Raw genomic sequence first — 19,063 nt, 5'->3', positions numbered from 1 at the left:
ACCACAGCTAGCGCATTACCAGACTGAGGAAAACTAAGGAGTGTGTGAGTGTGTGTGTGTGCGGAGACCACCCAGACTGCTGAGGCTTTTTTTTTCTTTTATGCAAGTGAAGGTAAAGCAAGAGTGAAAGAAAAATGAGAGAGGAATGATGAAGAAAAGGGTGAAAAGCATAGATGAGAAAGGTGAGGATTACAAATTGTTTGACAGAGAAATCACACACACACGCACACGCACACACACACACACACACACACACACACACACACACACACACACACCACACACACACATGCAGGGGACAACATCCTGCCCTTGTATGATGGCCGTGTCTGCAACAGTCGTGTGCGTGTCATTTAGCCATTATGTTGATGGCATGATTCCTATCACAAGCGACCGGGGGTCACACTGTAAACATCATGTCTGAGAGAGAGGGGGGGGGGGGAGAGGAGAGAGAGAGAGAGAGAGAGAGAGAGAGATAATTGAAATAATGGAGGGGGGGGGGGATTTGAGAGGACAAAATAAGAGAATTGCAAAGAAAAAAAGAACAGTGTGTGTGTGTGTGTGTGTGTGTGCACTGTCAGTAGAGGGCTCTCTATACAGCAGCTATCAGCTCCAGCATCAGTGTCCTGGCTCCAGACGTCTATGGTAGCCCCCCCGACTCAACTACACTGCCCTCCCTCAATGACTATCCTTCCTCCCCTACCTATTCTCCTTTTCCTCACCTTTTTCCTCTGGCCTCCTCCTTTAGATAGAAGAAGAATCCATACTGCTTGAGAGTGTGTGTGTGTGAGAGAGAGAGAGAGAGAGAGAGAGAGAGAGAGAGAGAGAGAGAGAGAGAGAGAGAGAGAGAGAGAGAGAGAGAGAGAGAGAGAGAGTGTGTGAGAGAGAGAGAGAGAGAGAGAGAGAGAGTGTGTGTGTGTGTGTTCAAAGCAGGTGTGGAAGCTGGCGATGCAGGGCTAAGAGCAAATATATGATCACCGATGTGCAATGCGCCTGCCTCTTAAAAAATCCAAATGAATGCATGTAGCTCCGGGCGGCAGAGTGATAAAAGTGAAGGGTGTGTACCCAAGCCAAATGGTAAATGTTTTCAAGGTGTGTGTGTGTGTGTGTGTGTGTGTGTGTGTGTGTGTGTGTGTGTAGGGGGGGGGGGATGCTTTGGCTACAAGCCAACAAACTAGCAGCTGTGATCAGAGTTTGGGAAGAGAGACACAGGCATTAGACAGAGGTAGAAAACAGTGACATATGTCATCACAGTTAATCTATTCTGCTTTAAAGGTTGCATAATGAGGATTTTTAAAAAGTATTTATTTTCTCCTTCATTTTTTTATTCCTTCCTGTAAACTTGAAGTTTGCCACAAAGTGTAAATTCCTCAGCTCTCTCCCAGAGCCCCTGGAGGCCCAGCGGTGAACACCAGCAGAAAAAGTCACTTCGATCTGCCTTCAAAAGTGATATTTATGCCAGAAGGGTGTTGGAGAGAAGGCATAGGCAGTTAGCGTTGGATAGTGCAGCGGTTTGTGGTTTCCTGAGAGCAACCTGGGAGGCTTTTAAATGTCGCTCAGGGACAGACGGCAGGTAGGCAGGTAGAGGACAACAATAGAAACAATGACAATTCCCTCGGGAGCGGCAGGCAGAGAAGACACAGAGGCCATAGTGTGCTCTACCGCTCCATGTCCTGTTCTTTAGAAAAAAGCAGAAAGCAATCACGACAGAAGATCTTAAAGGGAACTAGGGTGGAGGAGGTGGAGATCAGGAAAATAAAGTGGAGAATGTGTTTGGAGTGTATTTGCACAGGAGCCTGCATGTGGACTGAACACAACCGTGGTTGGTATTTGTTGGGGTCAGACCTGTGCCAATATGTAAATCTGTATGTTTCGTGTGACGCAAGTATGACACAGGGCCTAGGAATGTGATCCGTGTGACGTGTGGTTGAGGGGTGAAGGGCTGCTACTGACTGAGAGGATTCAGAATGCCTGCATGGCCCAGATTCCTATTCAGCCCCTTTCCAACGCTGGGAATCCATGGGAATGTTTGCGTGTGTAAGTGTGTGTGCATGAATCTGTGCAAGTGCTCTAACCCTCTCTCTTCCACTACAGAGAAGGCATTGTCTAATCCTGGGCCAGGCCACGACAAATGTCCCTAACTGCTCCAGTGCGTGTACAAGCATATACATGTGCATCCATGACCTGGGGCTTTGGGAGCTGTCATTTGTGTACATGTGTGTGCCTAAAGTTAGATAACACATGAGACTGATCTTTTTTCTATGTATCAACTTTCACCAGTAAATTACCAGGGCATTGGTTTAAACCAAATTGAGGATTTGAATTCTTTTTGGTTTCTTGCAGCAAGAAGAAGCAGTTTACTGCAAACAAGGTCCTCTTTTGCTAGTTGTTGCTTGTCAAATTTTAAATCACAACGTGCAAAAAAGTATTAAGTACTCACTTGTTCTCTTTAGCTTTCTCTTGATCGTGTAACCTTGGCATCTCATCACGTGTGTCTCTTCCATTTTGCCATTTTCTTTTCTCCCTACTGTAAAGCACTTAGCTTTGATGCCATAAGGTCAATTACTTACTTATGTGACAACACAGAAAACATGATTCGTAATAAAAAATGTAGAGTAAAATGACAAAAATAGTGAGCTGTAGACATAAAGGAGAATGTTTACACAAGTTTTGATAGCAGTGTGTTTAGGACATAGCTCTCAAAGTTTCCACTGTACCTCAACATGGGTCTGTCTGTCTCCGTCTGCCTATCTGTGTGATCACTGGCCAGGCCTGCCGACTAAAGTGGCTCATGTGGAGCTGGCAGTGTGCAGGTGATGAATAGTAAGAGCTAATGATACTTAATGCCCTTTCCAACAATGTACACACACACACACACACACACACACACACACACACACACAAGACCCCTGTGTGCACATTACACACAACACGTTGCACAAGCATGGATGTACGCACACCCTCGCATGCACATACTGACTTAATGATGGTTAATGCCCTATCCAATCCCCCTGTGCAGCATCAAAGCATCCCACAGAGCAGTGCTGATACTGCGATGCTAGCAGGGATTAGCTCGGGAGAATGGACCACTGGGACGGGAGTTAGCTAAAGGGAACAAAGAAGCAATCACAGACACACTTAAATGTCGCACACATGTGCACACACCTCAGGGCACACACATACACGCACATAGCATAGCCAAATGGGGGTACTGCACAGGAAGTGGATGAGAGGGGATGTAGAAAACAGAAGGTGGAGAGATGAATGAAGGAAGGAGAATAAATGATGACTCTTCAAGACTAATTTAGTTACATGAACTGAGCTGAATGCAGAAACAGCATTCAGGTCACTATGATGGCATAATAGTATAATTCTTGCTGAGATTGCACCTACAGGTGTATTTTCCATCTACCATAAAGGGAGGCTGGAGGGAATTCTGCCACTGCAGAGCCTTTGCAACTGCAGCCAGACTTACTCACGTCTCTATTACATGTCTGAGAAGGAGCAAAAGAGGAAATCTGGACTTTTTACATGCATGGCAAGAGGCCAAACTAAATCTCTTTAAACCAACAGCAGCCACATGTCCTCATTGGTATGGGGTAAGATTTCATCAAGTCCTGATCTAAGTTCAGGTCTAGATGTTATCCGTGGACACTGTTAAATATACGGAGCAGATGAGCTGATCATAGATCTGTGAGCGCAGCAGTAAAGGAGTGAGCCAGGAGTGGATTTGAGCAGTCGTCTAACTAGATCCAGTGTCCTGTTTCTGCCATTCAACCAAATGAAGTCATAATAGAGCCTGACACTAATACTCATCGGGTTTCATTTACTGTTGTATCCACTGCTGAGAATCTGCCTCGAATCAGCGTGCAGGAAAGGACACCTCTGTAAGAGATACCTTTTCAGGATGTGTGGAAAAGTGGTGAAATTTGTAACCCTTTTCCACATCTTTGCCATTATTTCAAAAGATTTCAGTGGCAAGTGGTTATTCTGTGATCGTGAAAGATTTCCTTTGTGTGGCATTAACTGCTTCGATTTAGGAAGAAACAAAAATATGCTTTCCGGCACATGTCATGTAACAAACATATATGAAAGCCAGACAAAATATACATGCCAAAACAACAGATTAGTGGACTATAGGCAGGGCTATGAATGCCTTTCTGCCTTCCAAAGCTATGTCCTACCCACAACAGCTGCCTGTCAGTCCTGTCCACATGTTGGAGGCAGTTGTATGTTGTGTAGTGCCGACTGTTCCAACACTTCCTGTTCCATTACTGAAGTGCTTGACCTTTCACCTTCCCTCTCTCCGTCTCATTACAGGGTGTGTGTGGGAGGACTAGGAGCGGACATAGAGTGTGTATGTGCACGTGTGTATGTGCGGTATACCAGGGTATGAATAAGTCCCAGAGGGCATGAATATGTTTCCCATGACATGGCCTCAGACTAAACAGCCGCTCACTCCACCCAGACATCCGCCTGTCAGTCTCTCCTAAACCGCAGCGAGCGGAAAAGAGCACAAAACATGGGAACACAAAAACACAGACGCATCTCCCTTTTCTGTTTCGTTATCTCCTCTATTCTCTTCCTCCCTCCCTCTCTGTCTGTTTCTCGGCCCTTTTGTAGCCGAGTCCTCCCCGTGGCCCTCCTTGTCCAGGTGAAAGACTTCTCCTCGCCCTCTCCTTTGCTCTTTGTGCCCCGTGAATGAGAGAAAGAGAGAATAAGAGAGGGAAAGATAAAGAGAGAGTGCCTTCGGACACAAAGGGCAGTGTACCCCTCCCAGGAAGTCTGGGAGAGAGGGAGAGAAAAAAAAACACATCTTTAGAGGAAGGAAGAGGGGAGGACAGCATTGTACCCTCCTTCCTGACTCTTTGTGTGTTTGTGTGTGTGCTGTGTGTGTGTGTGTGCAAGCTCATGTGTGACCATGAGAGAAACTAAATGCCAAAGCAGTCAGTCTATTCAGATAGAAAAAAGCTAACACACTTAGACCTCACCCTTACACACATTCTCTCTCTCTCTCTCTCTCTCTCTCTCTCTCTCTCTCTCTCTCTCTCTCTCTCTCTCTCTCTCTCTCTCCTCTCTCCTCTCTCTCTCTCTCTCTCTCTCTCTCTCTCTCTCTCTCACACACTCTCACACACTCTCACACACACACACACACACACTCACAACCATTTAGGCCCTCTTTAAGGCGGCGCCTGAGCATTGACTACCAGTTGCATTGTGTTGAATAAAAGATCCTCTTTCATCATGGCCTTAACTGTTTCAAAGCACTAAGCGGCGAGGATCAGACTGGCTGAATCCGACTGAAGACATTACAGTCATAGTTACTGTAAAAGACAGCCAAGGTGTGGCTCAAGCACCGCTAATGCAGAACTCCTGCCCTCTGGGCAAGGCTCTGGTTGTTGATTTCCACTAAAGATCTATTACTCTAATGTTCCTCACAGATAAGCCGCCTTTAAAGGTGGAGGGCTTACCGCCATTATTGGCTGTTTGTTTGGTAAGAGTCTCCACCTGAGCGAGTGAGAAAGGGATTGGCAGGGAGGCAAGAAGAAAGAGAGAGAGAGAGCAGGGAAGGAAGTGAGAAAGAAGACCTCAGGCTATGGCACTCGTCAAGTGATTTTGTGTGTGTGTGTGTGTGTGTGTGTGTGTGTGTGTGTGTGTGTAAGAGAGAGTCATGAAAAACATCCTTCTCAAAGGCAACAATGTGGGGCTTTTTGTTTACATGCTTTTGCTGCATTGTTGTGTAATGTACCTGCATGCAATTTTGTGCTTGAGCAACACACCAGAAACTTTTCCATAGAAGTTTTTTTATTGTTTTTATAAACAGAGACAATGGAATTCTCCAAAGTAAAATGTATCAAGCCATCTCCCCACAGCCTGTTCCCGCACAGCTTTGTCTGACTGACACATTTCACCATTCATGATAAAAACAGACACCTGACTGCTGATCGCATCTGTCTGAGGGTATATTCACTTACCAGGGTGGTCCATCATCCAACCCCACAAAAGCCAGGAGCCTGTGTGTGTGTGTGTGTGTGTGTGTGTGTGTGTGTGTTTTTGTCTCTGAATATAAACAGGGTTTCTTTTTTTCATATGATGTGGCCAGTTGTTTTGAGCGAAATCAACCAACTCTTGTCAGAAATGCTTCCAGTTTTGAAATTGGCTACAATGGAGATAGGGGCACATTCACACCCACACACACACCCACCCACCCCCACACCACACACACCCACACACACACACACACACACACACACACACACACACACACACACACACACACACACACTGCCTTTGATCACAGAGCCGATAACATACTTCAGTAGTTCTACTGATGGCGAAGAAGAAATATGATAAATCACAATGGTGTAACTACCGGACTGTGTAACCCCATGCTTCAGTTGAAATGTGAAACATTGATGGGGAGAGGTAGAGTGGCACAAGAGAGAGGGACAGAAAGGGCCATGGCTAATGAATGGAAATGTAGCTCTGCTTCTTCATGCTTCCGTTCCCCCCTTAAAACTCGCCTTCACTTGCCTTGGTTACTCTATCAATCACAGCATAAAGCAGTCAAATATCCAGTGCTTTACCTTTCTTCCCATGCCAAACTTTCCTCTCTTACATTCACACAAGTGTACACACACTTTGGAGGAAAACAAAGAGTAAAAGATCTATCAGAGCACATTGTGGAGGGAATAGGAACGGAAAAATGTCTTACTTATCCAATTTCTGCAATATTGGCCACAATTGTACACACGCTATTGTGCTTAAACACACACGATTACAGGCAGGCACATGAAAATGTAATTCCTCTCCAGGGAAACAGAAAGAGATCACTGGGGGCTTTGTCAGTCATTCTGCAGGTTCAGAGCGGAGGGGGATAAAAAGAACAGTTAAGAGGCACATTTGGGAGTGTGTTTGTTGAGGGATGAGCATGGGTCTCCATGTCTGCATCCTCTGCTCCTAATACTGCTCAGAAGTCTTTAGTTCGTCATTCAGCAGCAGACAGAGATCTGAGGGGAGGAGATAGCCTGTGTGCCTCTGTCGGTTGAGAGATGTGTTGTCCTGCGAGCAATATCAGGCTGCTTTCGTGACGCCGCGATGGCCAAGATAGGGCAGGACGGGTTCCCTACTGAATACTCGCATGGAAAATATAGAAAAGAAACCGCATAAACTTCCATTATGTCCCCCACACAGCAATCTGTTCCCATGCATTGGCAGCGTGCATGATGTGGTGAAAGCGCGACCAGGGTCTGTACCCACCACATCTGCCTCACTGGAGAACAATAGGGGTGTGAAAATGAGCGACAGACATCTTACCACACACACCGCAGTCACCTATAAATGGAAAAAACATTGCACCGCACACATAGATACTGACACACTTACTTGCACTCAGTCTCTCAGTCTCTCTCTCTCTCTCTCTCTCTCTCACACACACACACACACACACACACACTAGAGGTGCCCATAAAATGGGGACACAGAAATCCCAAATCTAATTGTGAAACTCACATACACTGCGAAGACTGCACAATCTTTAAGCGCTCTCTCTCTCAATTCCTTTGCGGCCGTTTATTTGCGCTGAAAATATCTGCACGTCACAGCGCCAGCCGACACAATGCACATGTGGTAGTCATCAATCATAATTATCATGGTTTAAAAAAGCCACAGCTGTTATTTGATTTTAAAAACAAGCCATAGCGCAGCGCCTTCCAACGATACGTCAAGTTGTCAGTGGAGGCCTTGGCCTGCACAGCAGAAATGTCTGTCTCTCTCTCCGGCTTCCCAATGAGCTCGTTGGAGAGCACAGCAGAGCTGAGCTGCATTCAACCTTTCCTCATGACTCACCACTGTGTGTCTTTATTTTTAAACATTTTCTCTCTCCATTGCTGCGTGTTTATTCTGTCTGAGTGAGGCCGCTGTTATGGACTTCACACAACGTTTGTTTATGGCTTATTTAATCAGGACCAGATAATGGAGAGTTGTCTCCATTCGTGGGCGCATCCCCAGAAGCCGGCTGATGCGTGTGTGTCTTTGCGTGTGTGTGTGTGTGTGTGTGTGTGTGTGTTGCAATGGTTTAATGATCCCCCCAGAATGTTCCAATAAAAGATTTTCTCAGAAGAATATTAGTGCACAGGCAATGAATAGAATTAAGGTGTGTATGTGTATTGTTCGTGAGGCCACATGAGGTGATCGTGTGCTTCCTGTGTTATATGTGATGTCACCCAGTCAGGATTATGTCAATTAGTTTGCCATTACTGCTGGCTGTGTCATCTCCATGGCAACTTTGTTATCACTTATATTTACCTCTGACTTTAATCAAGCGGTAGTGCATTACACTTGTTGCATTCATTCCCAAATTACTGCCTGGAGTGTGAGCAGATTGTGCCAACAATGGGACAAACATGACGTATATAATTCACATGACATCACCACAGATTCTGTTGAGAGGGAGACCTAAGGTCAGCAACTGTGTTAGGAAATAGTAATAATTAAGACAATTAATTAGTTACACTTACGCATTTTGAGGAGCTGATGTAGATAGATGCACTTTATTGATCCCAAATTGGGAAATTCTTGAAATATATACTTAAAAGAACATTTTTAAATGTGTCTTTTATTCGTAGCTGCAGTATTTCCAATATGAACTAATTAGATAAGAATTTTTAATAGACATATAATGAGGCGAGAATATTTAAAGCTGCTTTGAGTATTTATTGTGAACACACATGGCTGCATTCAATATTTCACACCAAGCTGCATTCTGCGTATCCTTAAAGCCCTCTTCCTCCTAAAACAATTGCAGAGCCTTTTCTGAATGTTTGGACACCTGCATCAGTTACTCTGGTCTCCTTCTTCTCCTCTTTTATTGGCCCATTGCTACCTTTTATGGTGCATTACCACCACCAGCTGTCAATATACTTTACCACTCTCCGCAGCATAAATGTGTACAACCCCACCCCTGTGCGTGTGGTGAACTATCAGAACACAAGATGCAAACAACACAGAGACATGCTCGTGAAAACATACAACTGAAGTGAAGGTCAGTAATGGTGATGTGGAATAAGACTGCCCTGTTTGGTTCTGTTACAGACAAAAGCAACGTCATTAGAGAATTAGCCATTTTCTTAACCACGAGTAACACCTTGAACCCCTCTTTTTGCAGTCAGACCTCCCAGGAGGGGGCATGTGCAACAAGAAATTCCCATGCAGGGAAACGAACTTGCCAAAATTATGGTTTCATAAGGAAAGTATTTAATGTCAGCAGAGCCTGTAAAAAAAAAAAGGCTTCATACCGTAATTATCTGACAAAATCTCATAGTGAAAGGACACAGTTGACGTTGCAAGCTCATCACAATTGTGAGAACACACCTCCTCACCCAAAGTGACAGTGGGAGTCCACATCCTGACCGCCTGATGTTAAATATTATTCTTGACAGGGCACCAAACTGTTGGTATACTGAATGTGTCTTGTCACAACTGCTAAATATGACAGACTACTCATATAGGTGAACCATGCAGTGTTTTTTCCACATCGCCCCTGAAGCTGAATATAGATCATGCCTGTGGATGGATTCTTCCAGCCCCCCGTCAGCTTGGCTGACTTAACAAACAAACAGCCAGCGTGTCAAAACTCCCAACTGCAAAGGGCTTCTGAGAGCACAGTTTACACTTGCTAGCCCGGTGGTCTGGCTTTATGAGCAATGGTTAGTGTCATACACATACACGCAGACACACACGCACATACAAGCCTCACTCTTGAAGACTCATGCGAGACCCCAAGGGCTGTGAAAGCAAATAAGGGGTGACGTAGCACCTCCTTGCTTTCATTGTGTTTATCAAAGAGATGACCTAACATGACTGGGGCCACAAGGTTATGTATGTTTTCTACCAGAGGCTGACACATAAGTTGTCCTCATACTATCCCAAGTGTTAAAATAAGTAGGTTACATGTGTGAATTGAATGTGTGAGTGCGTGCGTGTGTGTGTGCGTGTGCGTGTGTGTGTGTATGCTTGTATTCGAGCATCCTGCGCCTCTCCCTCTTTCACTTCACCGCAGCTGCGTCAACACTCACCCCACAGCACACCCTCTCACGTCAGAGTGTGTGTCAGAGAGGCAGAGAAATGGAGTGTGTCTATGTTACGGCCACGAACAAAGGGGGAAGGAGGTCGTCTCCTGAGAAACCTGAGGAGGAAGAAAGAAGAGGAGAGGCAGATAGATATGGAGGGAGGCTGAGGGGTCAGATCTGAGAGAAGGTAGAGAGAGACATCTGGAAAAGAGAAAGAATCACTGGGACGAGGAGGAAATTACAGCTGCCCAACAATGATTCATTGGGGAAAGTTTCTCTTCTACATCTCCCTCCTCTCCCTCTCATCCTTCAACCTCTCTACCTAACCCTCTAACCTTTCTCTGCGTACTACGCCCCAGTTTTGATGATTGATCGCTATGTGAAAACCGCATTCTAAACATTTGTAATTTTACATGCCCCGAGCACCTGTGCATTGATTGATACTTTGATACTGATGTTCCCCCTTTTCTTTCTCTAGGGATCTGAGTATGAACAACATCAGTGAGATCCAGCCCAGAGCCTTCCACCGACTGCACCTGTTATCGGAACTGTGAGTACAAAATCATTCAGCTCACATCCAATTAATAAAACTCCATCGTCACAACTCAAACAAGACAAGAAACAGTCATTCTCTGAGCCGCTGATACGCACAGACCCCAGTGATGGGGATTGATGACTCTGGCCTGTATCTGATCTCCCCTACCAAGAAACTGCCTGCAGCAATACACTAGTAGATCATGGGATGGCTGCACAAAAGAGGGAGGAGAAGGGAACCTGATATTCACTCAGAGAGTGAATATATGGTCCTTAAAGTGTTTAGAGAGCATGGTTCTGTGCTCAGCATCCAAGCCGTTGCTTTCTTGCCCCCCCCATGACTTTGTTTCAGCTGGACAGCTCAGCAGGAGCAGTACACACGTAGACACAAGCATTTGCCAAGAAAAATAACACAATATAGAAGAACGTCAGGACAGGATTGGGGAAAATGAAATAAGCAAAGATTTATGTTTTTCTTGTTAAAAAGCGTTAAGTATAGGTACAGTTGGGTATCATTAAACAAGTTATATTGGTGCCAGTACACTAAATGAGTTAAATACCGAAACAGATATGATTGTTTATACTTTTCTTGGCTGGTAACAAATTAAAAAATATGTCAAAATACAAATAAAAGACTAAGAATTCAGCGTCTGGTGCACATTCCTTGACTTCTATAGTCTGTGCTACAGGCACAATTTGGTCAGTACTTCACAAAGTAGAGAGTATTGGTTTCACTTCCACAGCGCTGATGAAAGCACACAAGCCGTAACAAAACCTTTGGAACATTTTGTTTGGTCGACTTGGCCGATATCTAATTCGACCACTCAGCAGAACTCAGCTAAGTCTCGGTTTGACAAAGGCTGCCCACAGATATGCCCCGAGGGTGTGAATGTGTGTGCATGTCAGCCTTCACCTGATTCTTTTACTTCTGAAGCCTGCAATGTGTGTGTGTGTGTGTGTGTGTGTGTGTGTGTGTGTGTGTGTGTGTGTGTGTGTGTGTGTGTCTGCATGCATGGGGTGTTTGAACAGTCCGCTGTTTTCTTTGCTAATTCTTGCAGCTGCAGCCTGTGAGGCATGAGCTAATGATGATGAAAGTAAAAGGTTAGCTGTACACCCATTCAGTTGGCTTTGTGCGGCAGTCAAACTGGATCTAAAGAGTAGAACGAAGCAGAGCAATGAAGTTGTGTGACACCTTGAAGTTGGAGAATTAAATTCAAGACTATGATTTATTGTCGTGTATTGAATTGCTGATCTCAACTCTTGCTGTCGTAAAAACGGTAAAGGTCAGACATTGCTGATGGCGTAATAATCAGAACCACACAGTACAGAGTGCTGCTGATCACCGATGCTGACATTTGCCTGCATGGGGAAAAGGGGGGTGGGGGTCTTGGATGCGGCTCCATCTGCTGTGTTTGTCCAGAGACAATCCTCCCAGTGTTTTACAGCCCCGTTGATCTTGCTTCCTCTGTATCGCTCTCATGTTCTGACACTTTATGGAGACGTTCTGTTGCTTTGTAACTCTTCCAAGGAGGATGTTCCTGCCCTGAAGCCAATTTTTATAGCCTGCTGACCATTTTTGGAAGCATACTGAGATGATGATGATGTTCCAAGGCAGGGAGAAGCTCATTTCTGACATCCACTCCCATCTAGTAGGTTTAGCGAGATGAAACATAGCAGGTTATTGTAAACACATTATAATTACAACAAGTTATAGCGCTTAGAAAAACAAACCGAGGCTCTAAACACAAACACTGTCGGTTTGAGAGCGAGAGTGTTTGATGTGGGTCCACAGCACTTGTTGGTAGCATAGGGAGAGGCAAGGGCCAGGCATGTTGTGACTGGTAGTGATACATTGTTTGATGTTGGGCTCTACCTCACTCACTCTATCTACCTTTCCAATGCATTTATACAGCCCCCCCATCTCCATTTCACTGCAGGCTAAGGCAAGCTGTAGTGGCCTTGCTTTGATAGTTTTTCTACTTTTTTCCCTTTTTGGCCTTCTCTACATTCTTACAAACCAATACAAATCTGCTTATGGTAAGAAGTCCAGCTTTCATCCTGTTTTACACTATAGGGAGGAGAGGGAATACAATCGTATGAGCCACATATACAGAGTGTCTTTCTGAAGCGCCGCTCATAAACGTAAACATTGTCACGCTGCCTCTTATCTTCTCACTCAGTTCTCAACTCTATAGTATGAAATGTCACACAGCTAATCCCTTTGAACCTCAGATAAGGTGAATAAATTAATTCACAAAGCAGGTAGCAAACCTCCCTTTGATACATTGCGGCATTGGTATTGATAATACGTGTAATCACTCCTCCCTCCAGCCCTTTCGCTACCTGTAATTGCTTATTTCTAAATCCTATTCTATTGATGTCAGATCCCTTTCATTAGACCTTCATTTAGCGTTTTGATCAGTGATTAATTCAAACACACAAACCTGCACGCAAGTATCAGTCAGACTGAGCATGAAGAGAGACAACTGAGAGGCAGACTGCATGTCTATGGAGTAATGAGAGGGCAGTAGTGCCCTCAGACTGCCAGACTGGTTACTCATCTACCTGACATATCAAAGACATCCCTTCTCTCTAAATGTTCCTCTCTAATATCAAAGATCCTATTTCTGATCTAATTGCAACTTGGAACTAGTGGAGAAACTGTAACTCTTCCTGAAAACCACTTTTGAAGACAACCGTGCTCTCTCCCTATTATCAGTATCAAAGTCCATGCTGTTTGTACCTCCGGAGATCACATTTCACTCTGCCTTTTTCAGTCGTTTAGGTCCAGTCTGTCATACTCATCTTATCATTATCTGTAGACATCACTCACCACCTAAATACAGAGGTGAAATCATCTCATTCAAAGTGGCCTGACAGGGAAAACAATCTCACTGGATTTCTTTAAACCCTCTATCACTTTTGGCTTCGTCTCTTTTGACAGACAATATCACAAGCTTGTGGCATATGGGGCTCGCTGATGTTATCAGCTCAAGACTGAGACTGTGGAATATCCATCCAGCCCTGTGAGAGGGCTCTCAGGCGCTCGCCGACTACCACAAAAATGAAATTCAAATGTAAGAGGAGAGAAGTGGTGAGTGGAGGCCAGGGCTGCACGCGCTCGTCATCCTCTTTGTGATGAGTCTGCTGATAGGCCAGGAGTATAATGTAGGCGAGGGTTAAGGGTTTACAATATTGGCTGACTTAATACTCCAGGTGCATCACACAGCTGGGACTATCTAGGTCAATTAAAAGTTTTCCTTTTAGCATTGCCAATATTGTTTTTTCTTTCTCTCCCACAAACACGCACACTTCCACACGTCTATATTTTACTCCAGTAATTTCAGAGGTTAACGCCAGGTTAAGTGGTTGACCCTCAGGCTGGACCTCAGAACAGAAGGAGGGCTAACACTTCTATTGATGGACCAAGGGTGAAAAAGGTCATACATGCATATGTCCTTACAGACACACCCACACACACAGCCCTGTCTATGATAAAAAACCTGTTTATCCTCGCCTTCTTCTTTCATCATCGACTCTTATCAACCACCCCGGCCATGCTGCCACTATGGTCTTCTATCACTACCTGAGATAGTATCCTAAAATATGAGGCCGTCTCCGCTGTCTAGGTCTTTATTCTGTCTTTTTGTTTATTATTTTGAGGCAATAGGACATGGTGATACATAGGATAATCAGCAGTCGGTATGCTTCAGTGACGCCCTCACTGATCAGCTCTGGTAGCAGGGTGGTCTCACCTTTGTTACCACACCTCCCACTTCTCTCCCTTACGTTTGAACTCCACACTGTTATTTTATCTGTGAATCACGTCAATAGAGCTGAATTATGCTGAGGTGGAATTTTTATCAACGCACTTTGAGGGGCCAAGAAAAATTCTAACCATCCCCAAATCAAATTAAAAGAAAAAACAGTTGGAGCCGTGGTTTGACAAGAGCAAGGCGCCTTTCATTAGAATGAGATTGATGTGGAACGACTAGGAGGCTAAGTGCGGAACATTCACTCATACGTATGATCACTTACACACACGTACACACATAAATACGCACACTGATATCATGGAAACAGTTGGTCAATGGCAAATGCCGGTGTTCTGTTGATGTCTATCAAGAACGCCTGAACACTTCTTTCATTTTTTAATATCCATCTTCACTTTCGACATAATTATCCATTTGACAAATGAAGTCGGCAAAAAAAAAAACATGTATTTCATTCTAATGCTGTTTTGGCTGCAATGGTGCGGCTAATAGAGAAAGGCTGGTTGGCAGTAGGACATGCACATCATACCATGGCCTTAACTACAATGTTTGTTTTCTAAAACTTTAAATTACTGGTCGTCCTCATCACCCTACTGAAAAGACATTTATATTTCTTTGGTGGTACCTATATTTTCTTTCCGTGCAATGCGTAACTAATCGTTGAGTTTGAACAGGAACGAAAAGAAGGCACTGAGGGGTCTTTGCAGAAATAGGCTTGGATCTCTTTTACTGGTGTCAGGACCTGTTGAAACAGTTACCTCTGGAAAAGTAGATATTGAAATGGTCCCTGGTGACCATCTTGTGCAATTCATACTTAGTATTGAAGTAGCAGACCTATTGTCCGCTGAGGGACAACAAATGGGCCGTATACACGTTTCTTTATGAGTGAAAATCAAATCTGAGAGCAAATCGAACTCCATTATGTTGAAGTAAGAATGCATATTGGAATTTGTGAGGTCAAAGATCTGCAGTCGCTGCAGATCGACTCCGTCATCTGTGTATTCCACGTCTGTGAAATCTATATTGAAACATCATGTGACGCAGTCAAAGTCTGTGTGAATGAGTTTCGACTGTGGTTTGAGAGGCATGACTAAATGGCACAACAATAGCCCGGATAACGATCAGTCCATTTTGTATTCTAGTATGCTGATGGAGGTTTGTGTGTTGATAAATACGAGCTCTACTTCTAAATTTGGGTTGTGTGGTTTGCCACTGCACAGTAATAAGACTGAGACATGTTGACATGAGTATCAGATGTCAGAGGGAGTCGTTGGGAGCTTTCGACCATTACCATCTGGATGATAGTGGCTTGGAAAGGCAGGCAGAGTGCTTTATCAATATTTCAATATCCTGGCACTGATGGAACAACTCAGCCAGGCTGCTTAGCATAAGACTGAACTGTCGGGCAAATGTCACCAACAGAGCAACGTTGTGAGCAGGAGGATGTCAATGAGTAACTTTTAACTGTGTGTGTGTGCGTGTGTTTAATAAAAGTGGGTGGTCTCGAGCTGTGAAGACCAAATATGTGTTTAAACTGTGCTTCCAGCTTGTGACCTTGAGAGTTACTCCATTGGACTGAATGTTATTTATTTGGACATCTTATACACACTCACAAATGACCATTAGGTGCTGTGTTTGATAAACAAACTGATTGGATTGCTTGTGTGAATGTGTGTGGTTTCTCTCCCTCGCTGTCCTCAAGGCCCCTCAGAAACGGCCCAATTTACCTCAAGGTCATGGAAAAAAGCACACACATATGCACTCATGTGCGTATAATATATAGCATACACCTTACTATATACACATACACACACACACACACACACACACACACACAAGCACATATACTTTCAGACTGCACTTGTTGACCCAGTCTCAGTCTCATTCAATTCAGTCTTTACTCACTCATCAGAGCTCCCAGGATTGGTTAAGGTTTCAGGGTGTGCTTTGGGCCAATAGCAACCACACTGAAGGGAATGGAATATTGTTATTTGCATACTGCCCCAGCAGTAACCCCAGAGCAGGAACTCAATGATGAAGTCATATCACAGCTCAATCCAAAAACTCAGAATAAAGCAAAAGTCAAAACTCCCCTTATGAGACTTGTAAATTTCTTTGTGTATGTTCTTATATTTCATTTTTCACTTTAACATTTTGTTCTCCCCTTTTTTATCTCTGTGTTTCTCTCCCAGGCGTATCTCAGGGAATCAGCTGAGGTATATCTCAGGCCATGCTCTCCAGGGTCTCCACAACCTCAAAGTTCTGTAAGTAACCTCCTCCACCCTCCCCACTCCTATCACACTCTGGTGGTTCAGTCCTCATCCCAGGTGGGTTGATCCACTTTAGCATGTTGGGGGGATAGAGTTGTGCTCCTAGCTTGAATAAAACACACAGGCACACGCATCATTAACTATAGTTAAAGTTTATGGGCTGGTTCCTTCATGCCCAAGCCCTTTTTTAGTTGCAGCCACACACAGGAACACACACACACAGAAACACAGAAACACACACACACACACACACAGGTGTAATGCAGGGACCTCCCAGTTACACCACCCACCGAGATTACAGCAAGTGACAAAAAAAAAATCACTTAAAAGCACCATTCAAAGCTGTTCTCTCAACACCCCATTGCTCATTGTGTGTTCGTAGCCTTATGATCCATGGCCACCAACTGTTAGCGCTGCCGTGAAGCATTAAATCACATAAAAACATAAAAACCATGGCACTTTCTGACTTGTGCTCGCAGCATCTAATGAGTTGCTGCCATATTTCTACTGGGTGTGAGGTATTAAGGAGGTTTTCATGAGCCTTGCCAACCTACTCAATTATTTTTGGACCCTCGCTGAGAAAGGTTTGAGAAGCCTTGCCACAGAATATAAACTTAGCTAGAGAATTGTGGTTTGTAATTTCTTCTTGGAGATTACCAGGCACACAAGTTGATCTTCTTTCACCTTGTGTTGTGAAAGACAGAATGAGTGAACCAGCCATGGATCCTGGGCTATTATGTCATTACTGCAGAAGGACACGCACATCCTGAATTTATAAACGTCTGCAAGCATTCATCCTTCACACTATAACACCCTAGCAAACTTTGGATGGTCTCCTCAGGGCTGTTGGTTTCCTTCCTCAATATATTAGTTAAATTCAGGCCGTGTCAAACACAAATGGACTGCTGACCTTGTGTAGGGTAACCGCAAGGTTCCTGCGGACTCAGACTCACACACATACGCACACACAGCAAGGTTATGAACCCAGAGTGGAACACAGCGAAGCTCCCAGTAGAGACTTTGTTTGAAACAGAAAAAGACTCAATTTAATGTATTTATCATGTCATCATCGTCTCAGTGGAAACATTCCCCGATCCTCTCAAAACCTGAGCAGGATTTGTTCTACACTGAAGTAATCATTGTATCTTACACGGGAGACTATGGTCAAATACACTCCACTACGAGCAGTATGTGACACATTGAGTTATGCAAATAAATAAAGCAAAATATATGCTCTTAGCATCTAAAGACACCCATAATGCACTCTGAACATCTAACACAAATGTACGATTACTAATGGTGATAACTTTACTGTGAGCTAACTGTTGTGAGGCCTTATACTCATAGAATTACAAAGACTATTGAGGCACTATGATGATAAAGCGACTTACAATAAACGCAAACAGTCATGAGGATGCAACTCCGAAAAGCAAGAATCTTGCAAGTACGTTCAAATAGGTGAAATAACTGTAAGGGCAGTACAATAGCTTCAAATAAGACAAAACAGCATACAGAAACGATAGCTTTAACCATTAGCTTTACATAAATCAACAAATATAGTGCTACATAGAAGAAAAAAGAAAAATATATATTAAAAGAAATTGATTTCTTAGCCAAGGTGCAGTCGAAACAGGTGGGACAACACCATAAAGGCATAACGCCAAAGCTGAGATGGAGACAATACGCCTCGTGCGCTAATATGAGACGACTGGTCATGATAAAAACTTCAAGGAAAGAGGGAGACAAAGACAGAGAAAGCGAGGGAGGGAGAGGAAAGGGAGAGGGATATTGTTTGCTCCCCACTTCCTCCTCACTTTTTGCTCCATTCTTCTGAGAATGACATCAGCAGCCCACCCAAGGAGCTTCTCTTTCTCTTTTCTTCTACCCTTCATTCTCTGCTTCTCTTCAAGCTTTCACTGGCCCTTTCCTTCTTGTGTCAGATTTCCCTCATGATGGAATTATTTGTTCTGCTTGACGGGCCCTCACGCACACCACGTACACTATCACGTGTAGACCTATTACCTACAACTGAATAATGTCTTTCAGGATGCTACAAAACAACCAGCTGGAGAGACTTCCTGATGATGCTCCATGGGACCTACCCAACCTACTGTCCCTGTGAGTCTCTCTCTCTCTCTTACACACACATACACACACACTAATCATGCTACTCTACCTCATCTAGCAGGGAATGAAACATCCCCTGGCCACCCACACACACACATCTCAGCTCTAACCGCAGTGCAGGTATAGAGTACCACTGACATATTACAGACCGTACCCCCAATACATCGGCACTGTGCTCCCTGTTAAGGAGTCACAGCCTGACTGTGTCAGTGCAGTTCATGGTAGCATCTGGAAGCCATGAGGGAAACAGCAGACACTGCAGGCCAGGGAGAGCATCTCCAATGAGCTG

At 44.2% G+C, this 19,063-nt stretch overlaps 1 protein-coding gene across 3 annotated transcripts in view; it reads left to right on the top strand.

Annotated features, from left to right (window-relative positions):
* The window catches only part of lgr6 (leucine-rich repeat containing G protein-coupled receptor 6), a 63,755-nt gene that overhangs the window by 31,905 nt on the left and 12,787 nt on the right, over positions 1-19,063 (top strand). For 2 of the 3 annotated variants that reach the window (XM_029435523.1, XM_029435521.1), the window contains 3 exons: positions 10,549-10,620; positions 16,570-16,641; positions 18,694-18,765. In XM_029435523.1, coding sequence (XP_029291383.1) covers positions 10,559-10,620; positions 16,570-16,641; positions 18,694-18,765 — 206 coding nt within the window. In that variant the 5' untranslated portion in view covers positions 10,549-10,558. Of the gene's footprint in view, positions 1-10,221; positions 10,258-10,548; positions 10,621-16,569; positions 16,642-18,693; positions 18,766-19,063 lie in introns of those variants that run through there. The other variant, XM_029435522.1, reaches the window with a different exon arrangement.

This window comes from Cottoperca gobio, chromosome 7 (genome assembly GCF_900634415.1).
Source record: "Cottoperca gobio chromosome 7, fCotGob3.1, whole genome shotgun sequence".
NCBI lineage: Eukaryota > Metazoa > Chordata > Actinopteri > Perciformes > Bovichtidae > Cottoperca > Cottoperca gobio.
The sequence above is the reverse complement of the archived record's forward strand: the minus strand, read 5'-3'. Positions and strand labels throughout refer to the sequence as shown.